The 13,313-nt window shown below is 47.8% G+C and overlaps 5 protein-coding genes across 5 annotated transcripts; 2 read left to right on the forward strand and 3 right to left on the reverse strand.

Moving 5' to 3' along the window:
• Positions 1–47: 47 nt before the first annotated feature.
• Positions 48–1,703, reverse strand: K444DRAFT_651431 (mitochondrial dicarboxylate transporter; the record flags this gene model as incomplete). The annotated part of the gene is made up of 10 exons (XM_024885707.1): positions 48–447; positions 495–583; positions 630–807; positions 854–872; positions 921–1,080; positions 1,133–1,329; positions 1,377–1,444; positions 1,511–1,535; positions 1,589–1,620; positions 1,651–1,703. 10 exons carry the CDS (start codon positions 1,701–1,703, stop codon positions 378–380), a joined length of 891 nt encoding a protein of 296 aa, XP_024739118.1. The 3' UTR covers positions 48–377.
• A 462-nt stretch (positions 1,704–2,165) lies between these two features.
• Positions 2,166–4,535, forward strand: K444DRAFT_716575 (succinyl-CoA:3-ketoacid-coenzyme A transferas-like protein; the record flags this gene model as incomplete). Its single annotated transcript, XM_024888391.1, has 8 exons — positions 2,166–2,460; positions 2,531–2,815; positions 2,874–3,078; positions 3,140–3,438; positions 3,488–3,570; positions 3,619–3,650; positions 3,706–4,045; positions 4,096–4,535. 8 exons carry the CDS (start codon positions 2,166–2,168, stop codon positions 4,228–4,230), a joined length of 1,674 nt encoding a protein of 557 aa, XP_024739119.1. The 3' UTR covers positions 4,231–4,535.
• On the reverse strand, positions 4,371–5,405 carry K444DRAFT_641656 (uncharacterized protein; the record flags this gene model as incomplete). The annotated part of the gene is made up of 4 exons (XM_024884649.1): positions 4,371–4,845; positions 4,896–4,981; positions 5,043–5,189; positions 5,247–5,405. 4 exons carry the CDS (start codon positions 5,403–5,405, stop codon positions 4,371–4,373), a joined length of 867 nt encoding a protein of 288 aa, XP_024739120.1.
• Positions 5,406–5,657: 252 nt separating this feature from the next.
• On the forward strand, positions 5,658–7,763 carry K444DRAFT_585282 (MFS general substrate transporter). Its single transcript, XM_024877907.1, has 6 exons — positions 5,658–5,941; positions 6,014–6,344; positions 6,395–6,574; positions 6,627–6,766; positions 6,813–7,388; positions 7,445–7,763. The coding sequence occupies exons 1-6, from the start codon at positions 5,799–5,801 to the stop codon at positions 7,560–7,562; spliced, it is 1,488 nt and encodes a 495-aa protein (XP_024739121.1). The 5' UTR covers positions 5,658–5,798; the 3' UTR covers positions 7,563–7,763.
• Positions 7,764–10,133: 2,370 nt separating this feature from the next.
• Positions 10,134–11,076, reverse strand: K444DRAFT_661453 (uncharacterized protein). Its single transcript, XM_024886589.1, has 2 exons — positions 10,336–11,076; positions 10,134–10,283 (listed from the first exon to the last, which is right to left on the reverse strand). The coding sequence occupies exons 1-2, from the start codon at positions 10,912–10,914 to the stop codon at positions 10,239–10,241; spliced, it is 624 nt and encodes a 207-aa protein (XP_024739122.1). The 5' UTR covers positions 10,915–11,076; the 3' UTR covers positions 10,134–10,238.
• Between the last annotated feature and the right edge of the window lie 2,237 nt (positions 11,077–13,313).

Consider the following 13,313-nt stretch of genomic DNA (forward strand, 5'->3'; position numbering starts at 1 on the left):
TATAATTATACCATAATGGGGTGGGGATTATATATAATTATCCAGCCCTAGAAATCAGCCAGCGAGACATCAAGCGGGTTGCATTCAATCAAATATCTGGCTTATACTACAAAGTCTATTCGTTCTTAGTATCCTATTTTCTCAAGTCTCCCGCTTCCTCCGGAGGCTTCCCGGGACGCTTCATGCCTCCTTTCCCCCGCCGAGGCGCACGCAGGACTCGACAATACCAGCTTCATCGACACGTTCTTGTGTCCCCATTTCCTGAATGTACCGTATTCTATAACTCTCTGTATCCTTTGCCCCCTGGAGCCACCTTTTTTCCCTTGGAAAGACCAGAACCCTGGAACCCCCAAACTCACTCGAGATGACCTCCAATGTCAAAGAGTCTTCGCAGCGACCAACCGATGCAACTGTTCCATGAACAGGAACATGAGGATTGTGTTGGGCCTGCAAGTATCAGCTAAAATCGATCAGAGCGGGCGAATCCAACTTACGCCAGTCTCAACCATGCTGGTGTCCATCCCTTCATCAGGAATCCTGGCCCCTCATTCTTTAACGAGCTCAAGAATATTCTCACGAGTCCCTTTCCCGTGTCAGCAGGATGCAAACAGTTTCGGACTTTTACATACCCGAGCTTCTCTGCCCGCAGAAGCTGCGCTTTGCAACCTGCTCTTTAGGACATCTGCTGGTGCACAAAGCGTTGTCGCAACCGTCCCCGCCGCCAACGAAGCCGCAATATGGACTGGAACCCCATCCGAAACCTTGAGTGTTTTATTGGATAGAATCTGCCTCTTTGCAGACGTATATCTGATGCCAGTTAGCCTCTACCAATAAGTGTTGTCATGCTGCATACACGGCGATCTGCGAAACATCTCCTTTTCGTTAGCCCAGATTTAAAGAAGAGGACAGGTTGTACCCACTCATCAAGATACTCCTTACAACATTTGGTCCTAAGCCCTTTGTGAAAGTTCTCAAGCCTTCTTCTTTTCCAATTCTGATCAGCCCGCGAATGGCGTTCGGGTAGAGATATTTTTGGGCCGGTGCCTTCACGCCATCTGCACACATCCGGACGAGAACTATCTGGAAGTTGGCGTGTCAGACTCATCGACGTCCCAAGGGCCAAATTAACTACCTCTGTTGGATTTCCTATCATTCCCGCGAGTCCGCCAGCTATCCCGGCGCACGCGATGGTGGACCCTGCAGAGACCTTTGCTCCGTTTCGCAGCTGCCAGTTGCGCGCAAGAATGTCATACAATGCAAACCGCGCGGTGGAATATGTCGTCTGGCGGAGGATTGAAGCTGACAGACCGGACCAAAGGGATCGAATGCCTGCAACGTCAGAACCAGGAGTGACTGCGACTTGATGTCGTCCTTACCATCACGGACTGCAAAAGTATGCAGTGCTTTCAACATTGGTTGCTTCGAGGACAGGACTTGCATACAACTTTATCTTGTCAGCAATTTGCACGTTATCTCATTCTCAATCATTGTTTCTTGGAGACAAACTTACTACTTGGTTCGATCAAGAGGGTGGGCTGTTGAACGGCAAAGTCAGTAGAGGATCGAGTAGCGGAGAGTCACAACTCACTGAAACAGGCCGCCATGGAGGCAGATGCACCACTGCAATAAATTCAGTATCTCCATACACACAAATTAGGAGGTTGATTCACAAACCCAAGCCAGAACGGCTGTTGCTTCGCCATTTTCTAATACGTCACGTGTCGTCCAACTGCATAGGACTGATCTACAGGATCGAATATCATCCCCATCATGATGTTGACGTACCGTATTCGAGCCTCGTACTTCATATTTCGTCCGGCATCAGAAATATCGCCGCCTGAATCCCATGTTAATCCCGGTCTCATCAAAAAGGAGTCGATGCTCACGTGTAGGCATCGGCATCAGAAAAATCACCGCTTTATCCGGAAGTATGACCTCGGACGAAAATCAACCTCCACCTTCGGGGGTAAATTTACATCCGCCATCCCCCACCGCCTTGCCGCGTTTCGGCAGAAACATCTCCGAACGTGACTTCATCATCGACGAGAACGACTCAATAAACCACCTTCCCTCTCCTTCTCTGATTAATTTCCCAGATATTTTCAATCCCAGTTATTTTCAATCCCAGATACTTTCAAACCCAGATATTTTCAATCTATAGAGAAATGGCGATACGAAGAATAACCTCAGCTTGCTTGACACAGTCGACTCGCAGAGCCAATGCCTTCCTCTCCACACCCAGCATCCACTTTCGTCCCAATTCTATCCCCCAAGCGCGGCACTTCCAAATCACCTCAATCCGCCTCGAACAACAGGCAAATACAAGCGCAAAACGAGATCCAGCGCCGAAAATCATAAGGGGTCAATCAAAAGTGTTTAAGGATGCCGATGCGGCGGTCAAAGATCTGAAGAGTGGAGCAGTGATATTGAGTGCTGGGTTTGGACTGTGCGGGACTGCTGGTAAATTTCCCCAACTGAATCCTCCTCACAAATCGTGGTATTTGATGCTGATTGGTCATTCATTTGGCAGAAACTATCATAGCAGCAATCGAGCGGAGAGGAAAAGATGGCCTCAACAATCTTACTGCAGTGTCCAACAACGCAGGAGCTGCAGGCGGCGGCGGCCTCTCGCCGCTCGTTGCATCAGGACAAATTGAAAGATTGATACTGTCGTACTTGGGAGGGAACAAGTTTCTCGAGAAGAAGTATCTCAGTGGTGAGATTGCGATTGAGCTCTGTCCGCAAGGGACGATTGCAGAGAGGATTCGAGCTGGAGGAGCAGGAATTCCTGCTTTTTTTACGCCTACAGGGATCAGTAAGCTACACCAGAAGTCTAACTAGCCTGTGTTGATGCTGAGCGACTTTATTTCTAGATACATTATTGCAGTCAGGAGATATCCCCGTCCGCCTCGGTCCCGTCGACCAAGCAACCGGAAAATCCACCATCTTAGAAAAAGGCAAGCCTCGAGAAACCAGAATATTCGACGGCAAGGTCTACGGCATGGAGACTGCGATTGAAGGTGATCTAGCAATATTACGAGCATGGAAAGTGGATGAAGCTGGGAACTGTCAATTCCGGTAAGTCCTCCTGTTGCCCATCCTCAATCAAAGACTCGGACGACGGACTAACGGGAGAAAGATATACGACAAAAGCATTCGGCCAAGTAGTTGGCAAAGCGGCAAAAGTTACGATTGTTGAAGCAGAGAATATCGTGCCTGTTGGTGATATTCATCCTGATAATGTGCATTTGCAAGGAATATATGTGGATCGTATTGTGCCGTCGACTGTGGAGAAGGTGATTGAGATTCGGAAGTTGAAAGAAGTCGAAGGACAGGCAGAGGGCGGGAAGAAATCTGAGGCGTTGCTGAGGAGAGAGAGGATTGCGAGACGGACCAGTAAGGAGTTGAAGCATGGGTATTATGTTAATCTTGGCGTGGGTGAGTTTGCTAAGTTGAACAAATGAGAGAGGAGTGAGACTGATCATAGCAGGTCTACCGACGTTGGCGCCGAGTTATCTGGATCCGGAGACGAAGGTGTGGATTCAGTCTGAGAATGGACTTTTAGGGATGGTGAGTCTGGATGAACCCCCCTTGATCTTCCATACTGACATGCTTTAGGGCCCATATCCAACAGAGGATGAAATCGATGCGTAAGTAATAAGTATTATCTCTTCCCTCAACTGATTCTCTACTGATCACCCACAGCGACATCATCAACGCCGGAAAAGAAACTGTAACTATGGTACCAGGCGCGTCAACCTTCGACTCCGCCGAATCCTTCGCCATGATCCGCGGCGGGCACATTGACGTGTCCGTCCTTGGCGCGCTACAAGTCTCTGCCAATGGTGACCTCGCAAACTTTATGATCCCAGGCAAAGTATTCAAGGGGATGGGAGGCGCGATGGATCTTGTGGGCAACCCAGACCAAACGAAGATTATGGTTGCGACGGAACATGTGGCGAAGGATGGGAGCGCCAAGATTGTGGAGAGTTGTGCGTTGCCGTTGACGGGCGCGAGGTGTGTTAGTACGATTATTACGGATTTGGTAAGTGATATGGAGTGATCAAAAGGATGGAGAGTGCTGACGTGTGATAGTGTGTTTTTGAGGTTGATAGAGTTAAGGGTGGGTTGACATTGACGGAGCTTGCGCCGGGTGTGGATGTCGAGGAGGTGAGGAGTAAGACGGATGCGAAGTTCGCGGTGGCAGATGATATAAAGTCTATGGAGTGAACTGTATATAAAATAAAGATAGAAGATTTTGCTGTCATCCGGTGTTTGGGATGGTTTTGAGGGCATGCTTTCCATTGCACGTTTATAGAGTCATTGCTATGTATATACAAATCTATACAAGGTCATAAACAATGATCTATCTACAACTTCGCCCTCTCCATCCCCGGCGCGAAGGAACTACCACTCCCCTCCCCCAATGCCTCAACAATCCTATCCACCGCGTCTAAGAGCCACACATTCCCCTCATCAGTAGCAAGCCACTCTCCCCCTTCGACAGGAAACTCCCCACTAGCCTTGAAACTCTCATCCTCATACGCCTTCCGCAACCCAAACACATGACTCACAACTTGCGGTCCAACGCCCGTCTGAGCACGTAAACAGGCCACCGCAACAATGGACGTCAGCACTCTTCCAACCTTGGCGCCAGTCTCACGACCAAGGACAGGAGGGTCAGCGAACAAAGCACCGTACTCGTGGTTCAGGATGAAGACGGGGAGGTCAGGGTGCGAGTCTGCAAGTTTTGAGAACAGTTTGCTATCGAAGGGGCGGTAGATGGATGACCAGAGGGATTGACCTCGGTTGATGATGTCGTTGATGTTGTTCGTCGAAGCAACTCTGTGAGAGGTCAGCACACCGCCCCAAAACGAACACGGGTAACGACAGACCGAGTAGGTTTTGTAGATAACGAGGAGACGATCTCATTTGGCAGATTTGAGCGGAAGGCTCCTAGACAGTTGATTGTTCGAGGGACCTAGAGCATGTCACGTGGTCAGTATCAATTCTGAATCTAAAGGGAATTGAAAGGTACGAACGCCATTGAATCCAATACACTTCAGCCCGATCTCCCTCATCAACTCAGCTGTCTCAACAGATTGTTTCTTGTCTTTTGAGCCTGCCGTAGCGAGATTGTACAGCTCTGTTAACCCGTCTGGGGAATTCATCGTCATCGTAGCCGCGGTCTATGAACATCAGATGAAACACAACCTCCTCTCAGCGTTCAGCATGACTTCACTTACAGATAACGTCAGCCATGCCGGTACTCCGACATTTTTAGACGTTGCCTCTTTCCTCAGACCCTCGTACACAGAGCGTATTCGAGGCGATGCAGGGAGTGTGTTTGGCCGCGCGAATGGAGCATTGATGAGCGCTTTCAAGCTCGGCGAAAGTTTCGACATCTTCCTTTCCTTGCTCCTCAATCTCAATTTCAACCGAAAGCTGTGCTTCCTCTCCTTCCTAAATATATCTCTCGACAGCATCCAGAATCCCGCCCGAAAGTCGGAGAGTTTGTGAGAAAGAATGTCACTATTTGAGATGCAGTGGTGTCGGCAATAAAAGAAGCCCCGGTGCACCACTAGAGGCGGGCCTAGCGCTGACATTGCAGCGACCTGCAACTGGATGGCGGGATGGATGCAAGCTTCCTTCGGGGCAACATCACACAAACAGGAAAGTCTACATCAAGGCTCTGCATCCCCAGCTTTCCCCCAGAATGCTTCCCCTCACTTTCATTCAGCGCGCACGAAGCAACTTCTCTCTATCCTAACTTCATACAAGAACCCGAAAACGCAAAAATGGGCGATAAAGAGCAGAAGAACAGAGACGAACTGGGCCTGGATGAGAAGTTGGAGAATGCGGAGGAGACGCAGGGTAGCACGACTGTGCTGGCCGCTGATGCTGCTATGACACGGAGGATTCTGTTGAAGCTCGATTTTAGGTATGCTTCGGCGTTATCTATTCTGAATAGTTTCAATGTCTAGGAAAGAGACTGACGCGCTTTCCCCACTAGGATTTTACCTATCCTCGCCCTCCTTTTCCTCTGCTCCTTTCTCGACCGCACGAATGTCGGAAACGCGAAGACATATGGTCTGGAAACTAGTTTGAAAATAACTGATCATCAGTATGATACTGGGTTAGCGGTGTACTATGCGACGTATATTGCGAGTGAGATCCCCAGCAATCTCGTTCTGAGGAGGATTTCGCCGAAGATCTGGCTTCCTGCCTTGACAGTCATGTGGGGTATCGTGACGATGTGTCTCGGGTTCATCAAGAATTACGCCGGATTCATGGCTGCGCGAGCTATCTTGGGGATAACTGAAGGCGGTCTACTTCCTGGCATTGTAAGTCGATTCCTGGAGTCCAATGGGGTTTTTAGCTGATCGTGGCTTAGGTTCTGTACTTGTCTGGGATGTATACAAGAGGAGAGATGGCTCTTAGATTGGGTCTCTTCTATACTGCTGCTTCTCTAAGCGGTGCCTTTGGTGGCTTGCTTGCAAGAGGACTCACGTCTATTGGGAAACGAGGTCACCAAGATACTTGGAGCTGGATATTCATCATCGAAGGCCTAATGGTTTGTGTTTTGTTCATCCTACCCTGGTACTTGCAAAATTTGACATGACTAGACTGTGGTCGTTGGTATATTTGCCTACTTCATGCTCCCCAATAGCGTTTCTACCGCTTCATTTTTGAAGAAAGAAGAACGTGTGTTTGCTGCGACTAGATTGCATCTAGACATGCCCTCAAGACTTGCTGAAGATGGAAGGTGTGTGCTCTTTCCTTCTCATGCATATAAAGCTAAATATGTCTAGCGAGCGCAGCCATGAATCTTTCAAATGGTCCGAAGTTGCCCGCGGCATATTCAACATCTCTACCTGGCTCAGCGCTTCGGCCTACTTTGGTATTTTAGCCGGCCTGTACTCCTTCGGCCTCTTCCTCCCCACTATCATCGTCGAGCTCGGCTACACAGCCAACGAAGCCCAACTCTGGTCCGTGATCCCATACGCCGTCGCCTCCGTGGTAACAGTCATCGTCTCCATTATATCGGATCGCCTCAAGTTGCGCGGGGTCATCATGCTCTTCGTCCTCATTCCCGCCATCATCGGCTACGCTGTCATCGCCAACGTCAGCGTCGCTCATCCGAAAGTCAAGTACGGGATGACGTTCCTGATGGCCACGGGAATGTACGCGAGTGTTCCGTGCGTTCTGGTCTGGAACTCGAATAACAGCGCTGGGCATTACAAGAGAGCGACGACGACGGCGCTTCAGCTGGCGATTGCTAATAGTGGGGGCTTCGTGGCGACTTTTATTTACCCTAATGCGGAGAAGCCGCAGTTCCACAGGGGTCACACTGTCGTGCTCGGCCTCCTTGTTGGTGCTTGGATCTTGTGAGTCTCTCCCTCCTATTTATAAGTCACATGACCGTCCTAATGCATGGATGTAGGGTTGCCTTGAATGTGCTTTATTGCCACAAGGTTAACAAGGACAAGGCGAAGGGGAAGTACGACCAGTATGTTGGGTATGCAGATGATAGAGACCCGGATTTTAGGATGGTGCTTTGAGGCTTGTGCCTGAGTTCTCTTCAAGGATGTGTTGATGGGTAGTGTTACGTTACTTTACTTGCAGGACTACATGTCCGCATATCAGTTTCATACAAAATTAATAGATTGTTATCTCTCCCCCCGCCAGTGCGCGAAGCTACGAATCCGGAGTCTTAGACTGGCTACCCTCCAGCTAAATCTCAGAAAGAAATTACATAACCCTCAAAATTCCCCAGTTCAATTCCTTTTCCATGCCATCGATCCTCTGTTTTCATCGCCGTTGTACTTTTGAGCCGAGATTATGTGGAGAGCTACCGGAGTCCGGACAAAGCAGGCCCCCGAAGCTTGCTTGGCTGTTCCCATTTTTCTCTTGAAACGGGAAATAAATGTGTAGATCGGCCTTTCTCGTTCGCTACCCGGTGATAATTTGGATGAGGGGAGGTTTTGTTTCGATACGATTCGGAAGTCCGATTACTGTTACATTCAATTTCCGCTGTTTTTGAGGTAGGAGCGTCCAAGAGAGATGCTTGTCACGAACTATGGTTATATATGGGCAGCTTTTTGCCCACTTCAAAGATTTTGCGGTCCGAGTCTTACGGAGAGAGGCATAGCCCGCGATGACCCCCCGAATTGCTTACTTTGGTCATCAAAGGGTGGGTTTATACGACTCTCTCAGTGATGCAAAAACCCATACTCTGTCGGCCTCTTCCATTCAAAAAGTTTGGCATTTGTCGAGGGACTTTCTCTACGGATTGGGGTGTATCTTGTGACAGCTGCGGTGGGAGGAATGCCAATCAAAGTTGCCTGAGAAATGGTCATGGCATGCTGCACCGAAATCCTTCACTTGAAAGAAAGGCAGTTGAAGATAGTTGATTATCTGCGACAATGCGGGACAACACTTGAGTCCCACATCATTGCAAGCAAGCAATCAGAGCCGGGCTAGATAGTGGGTGGCGTAGAAGTTCGCAGGGTTGCAATGTGTTGGCTCTCCGTGAAGTATAATTTCAGTCCGATACTTCGAGAGACGTGCAAGACGCGGTAAACACAGCACCGGCTCCCACAAAGAACTCGCGTCTTTTGTTTTGGCTGCGTGTATTAACTTTTGTTTGCTACCTTTCCTCAACCTCATCTCATTTGAGCGCCGCGTAATGCATCGTCCGGTTGATAACACGTCTGGTGGAGCATCGAATTTGTCATCCGAAGGTCATTTTTACGGAGCTTGACCTCCGCCTAGAAGATTGAACCTCAGGTTCATATACGGCTATATTTGACCGAACGGATCCAAGTCTGGCAGGCCTAAAGTCACGTTTGCGGCCCTGCAAGACCCTTCTTTAAGCGTGTAATCCCTGCCGTCAGGCCTAAATTTGCCCCTAGCTGCACCTTATGCCTTCCTGGCGACCCCTGAATTTTCTCTGGCAAGGAACTGCGATTTTGGTGGGATTTTGCCTACTTTGAACAGCTCTTTTACGCCTTTGGCACACTACACCCTACAGATCAGACCAGCGTAGGCTTTACCTGTTTATTAGATGCTGTTAACCTATTTTGTCACTGTCTGGATGATGCTTTGATTCAACTAAGCAGTATAAAATGCACATTTTCGGGCTGAGGTTACAGATCGTTGACATGAATTTTGAAAAATACAAGCGCCAGGTGAATACTAAAGTGGTACATGCAAGTGAAATTTTGGAGTGAGGGAGCTCGTATGTAATCTTCCCTATGAGTTTCTTTCCAAATTCCGGCCTCAAAGAAAGATTCAACTGGCATAATTCTATATGAACCGCAAGTAGGTCTCGGTGCTGCGGCACTATGTATCCAAGTCGAGACTCTTAGACGATAACGGCGAATCAGAAATTCAAGCGCAAGTCCAACGGCATCGAACGTTCATGTTTTTGGTTCAAGAACGCTGCATTGAAATTTCCCACATGATTCCAGTCATCTCCGAAATGTCGCAACCGAGATTTGCTACCTAATCCCGTAGTCGCACTCATCAGGCGCTCCCAGTGCAATGGTTGATCTCGACTCCAAGATACGGGTTCAGGGTAAGAGTGGCTCTCTTGGGTTGAAATTTCCACTTGTTCCCAATTGCCTGTTTTTGTGTTATACAGAAAAGCCCTTTCTGTGTCCCTTTGGTTTTAATGTTGAGCTCATACTGAGATACAGCGAGGTTGTTAGTGTTGGACGGAGAGTTTAACAGGCAGGAGAATAGCGCCCCTGTTGCTGCACCTGGGTGAATTTTGACGAGAGCCGGAATGGTTTTACAGTTAGAGGTTGGACGTGGGTCATAATTTCGAGTTGGAGCCCCGAGGAGAAGTGTCTATACTAGAGGTAGTGGTAGATGTCGAGTGGTAAGTGAGGTTGAAAGTGGGGACGTAGAACGAGAATCTGAGTGGAGCACGCTTGTTAATTGAAAATCAAATGATTTCGCCTCCTTTATCTCGATTCTTGAGCTGAATCATAGTCGGGTAGAAGTACCTTACTAGGGCCGTTGGAAGCATCTTATTTGGTTATTCATTTATATACAAGGGGCAGTAATAAGATAATAAAGGAAGAAGAAATCGTAGTCCTTCAGGATAAGAGAGGAAGAGGTCGCTAGAGAAAGTGGTTTTAAGTATTACTAAAATTATGTATCTACTAGGCTCGCGAGGCCTGGGCTAACTGATTACAATAACTCAATTTCTAAATATCAACACGGTGCTTCTATTCAGTGAAGGTGAATATTGTGAGGTTGCCGATGAGTGGTCCCTAGTGAGTGATTAGTGACAATGCCCGATTCATGGGGAACTGCTGAGCTCACCATGTAGACCAAGTTCCTATGAGTGATTTTCCAAGACGCATCACTCTGCTTTGCCCACACATCCTGATACTGTCCATAAGCCGTCACCGTGAGCCCAAGGAATGGTCCCCTCCCAAAATGCGTCGCCGTGTAGTATGTCACCGAGAATGCCGAAGTAGGAGACAGGACATCGATGAGTTGCGTTGCAAACGCATGCTGTGTTGTCACGGCTGCGAGGCTCGACTGCAATACGGACTGAATGGTTGATAGTGACGTAAGAATGTTCAAAGGCTCGGAGTAGTTTGCGACAGCGTTGGAGGCGAAAAGCTGACCGAGAGCATTGAAGTTCTTACCGTCGATTGCCAGCGGGTAGAGTGCGAGCGTGGCGCGAATGGCTTCTATAATAGTAGGATTGGCAGCGTATGGCGCATTGGCGAAAAGAGTTGGAACGTCGAAGAAAGGTATCACTGCCGCACCAGGGAGAGGTGAGGCTGAGCGCTCGGTCGGATCAGGTAAGGGGGTCGGCTCCCTCAATGTGCTGACAGCGGTTACGCCAAGAGCAACAGCGAGTATCGCACAGGTCGAGCAGAAGAAACGCATTCTGTAGTTCTATTGTGAAACGTGGGATCTGGAAACGGACTCGGATTCGAATGGTGCAAGTACGGTACCTGCCCGGGAAAGCAAGGGATGGGTGGTCTATAAGAGCACGCAGATCAATGGCTGCAGAGGCGTACTGACGACAATCTCGGGGCTCGGTACCCGTTCATACCCTCCACAGTGTACAGTACCACGCTGGTTCGTGAAAGCGATTTGGCCACCAACGAAATTGGTGTTCCTCGCTCAATCCTATGGCACGGACCAGCTAGTTCTAGCGCAGCCAGCTTGAAGTACCTCCCATACAAATTGAACGGGAGTTTCACGGATTTCTCATCCTCAATCGAGAAGCAGCCGTGCCCGTCCCACCCCCAGGCCAATAATGTCTCATGCAACCTGCATATCGGCTGGGCTACAGTCGATCCGATCCAAAAGCGACAAAAAAAAAGTCTACCAAAATACTAATTGATATAAATCATATTAATCGGAACTATCGTATATCTTATAGTAATTATTTCCTTAGTCTCCGATTTTTAATACCTTTAATATTACAGAAGTTACAAAGCACGTGACCATTTTATACGAGCGCGCATAGAAATTTTGGCGTTTTGTAAGAGTAAAAAATCATATCTCGTATAGTATACGAGGCTGCACGTGATTAAAATCATAAACTTTTTATACTTTATATTCTCTTTAGTAGTGACTCTTAAAATTTAAGCTCTTACTAGATATACTAAGCTTATAGAAGCTTAAGGAGCCTTATAAGACCTTATAAGTCTAAGTTAAATTTATTATTTACTTAGGTACACGTGACTTTCGTGAAATATTTTGGCGTTTTGCATGGTCAGAAATCAAAAAAGTAAGAAACGTCCGTGCACTTCAAAACTCGATTACTAATTAACCACAAATCGCATTAAAAATCTGATTAATAGGTTTTATTCGCTTGGTTCTTTTCTGTAATTGCATTACTTAGTATTAATTACTCGGGGTTGTAATTAAAAGGTTATTATGGATATAAAAGGGCGACCGTTTTGTCGCTTTTGGATCGGACCGACTGTATTGTTTGGCGGCCTGTCGCCATTGTAGGGATGTGAAAATTACATATCGAGGACTTGATTTCGTAATACTTTAGTAATATAATTTAATCACCCAACAAGCAAACCTTCCAGCTTTATATTGCAGCACCACCAACTGCATACCCAATTCAGTCTAATTACCTTAATCCCTCCGCCGAAACGCTTGCTGACCACTTCAAAAGCTTCGCAGAAAAGAAACATTTCAAATCCATGAAATTTCCCCCTCCACGTGACGATGTATACATGAATTATACATGATTTATGCAGTCATTTATACAGTACGTAATTGAGGACTTGATTATTATATAACTTAAATAATTGCAAATCTCACATCCCTACGCCATTGCCCGTCAATCGCGGGCCCACCAAGGTGCAAATAGAACAGAGGGGCATTTATTGGCTCGTAAGTGCTACGCGGCTACGCCGTTCATGGGCCTCGCACCAAGACCCGAGAAAGAACCGGGGAAGAGTACAAGAGTAGTTAATAACCCTTCTAGAATCATGCAAAGCTGACCGTGGGAGCGCAAACCCTGAAGGTACTCCCCCCCCTAATTACTTGCAATAGTGGGTACACAGACCACAGACATTCTACCATACAAATCACCTCGGTCAAGAGGGTCCACAATTACAAGTAATTAGTGGGAGGGAGAGTACTTAAGAAACCAACTCGGCCGAATACGCACTGGCCGTAAGTACGGCTGGAGGCGAACCGGAGGAAATGGCAATCCTCCCTCGGACTTCCTTATCTGGACCTCACCAGAGCAAGGTCTATGCCGAGGAGAGTTATAAGACTGGGGCTTCCCCCTCTTTCTCATGTAAGTAACTCAAGCTTCTCACACTCGTTTCCCTTCCTACTATCTCTTGTTTTTTTCGTTTGTTTATTATTAATAAAACCCCACATGTATATTAGATCTATAGACAGCTCACAATAAGCTCTCACCCTTATTGGGGTCCTTGAGTAGATCCAGGCTCCCTTATAGAGATCCTTCTTCCGAACCTTAGCCAGCTAGTCAAGCCGTGCCTTGTGGAGACTGGCTCCCGGGGAGCCGGCACCTAGCCAATCTGTTAATAAAAGCTATCTCTTAATGTGTGTGAAAAGGGGAATTGGGTAAATGCCCACCCCCATTTTCCCTCCCCTATTAGGTAAGGCGCGCGCACGAGCCCACCGCCGCTTTGGCGGGGTATAAGAACCGCATCCCCTCCTACCTCCTACCACTTGCTCTTATCCTCCATCTCCTCGCAGAATATCTTAGCGCAACTGGTGCTGCACATGATATTTGCAGACTACTATTCACCTCGGATTCTATCCTTTCATTCACAAAGAAAAGC

This window comes from Hyaloscypha bicolor (genome assembly GCF_002865645.1).
Source record: "Hyaloscypha bicolor E unplaced genomic scaffold K444scaffold_53, whole genome shotgun sequence".
In the NCBI taxonomy this organism is placed as follows: domain Eukaryota; kingdom Fungi; phylum Ascomycota; class Leotiomycetes; order Helotiales; family Hyaloscyphaceae; genus Hyaloscypha; species Hyaloscypha bicolor.

Coding starts and splice junctions, on each gene's coding strand:
- K444DRAFT_585282 (XM_024877907.1), top strand. CDS start 5,799: ATGGGCGATAAAGAGCAGAAGAACAGAGACGAACTGGGCCTGGATGAG. Junction 6,345..6,394: donor GCGGTCTACTTCCTGGCATT/GTAAGTCGATTC, acceptor ATCGTGGCTTAG/GTTCTGTACTTGTCTGGGAT. Junction 6,575..6,626: donor TCATCATCGAAGGCCTAATG/GTTTGTGTTTTG, acceptor TGACATGACTAG/ACTGTGGTCGTTGGTATATT.
- K444DRAFT_661453 (XM_024886589.1), bottom strand. CDS start 10,914: ATGCGTTTCTTCTGCTCGACCTGTGCGATACTCGCTGTTGCTCTTGGC. Junction 10,284..10,335: donor ATAGGAACTTGGTCTACATG/GTGAGCTCAGCA, acceptor ATCACTCACTAG/GGACCACTCATCGGCAACCT.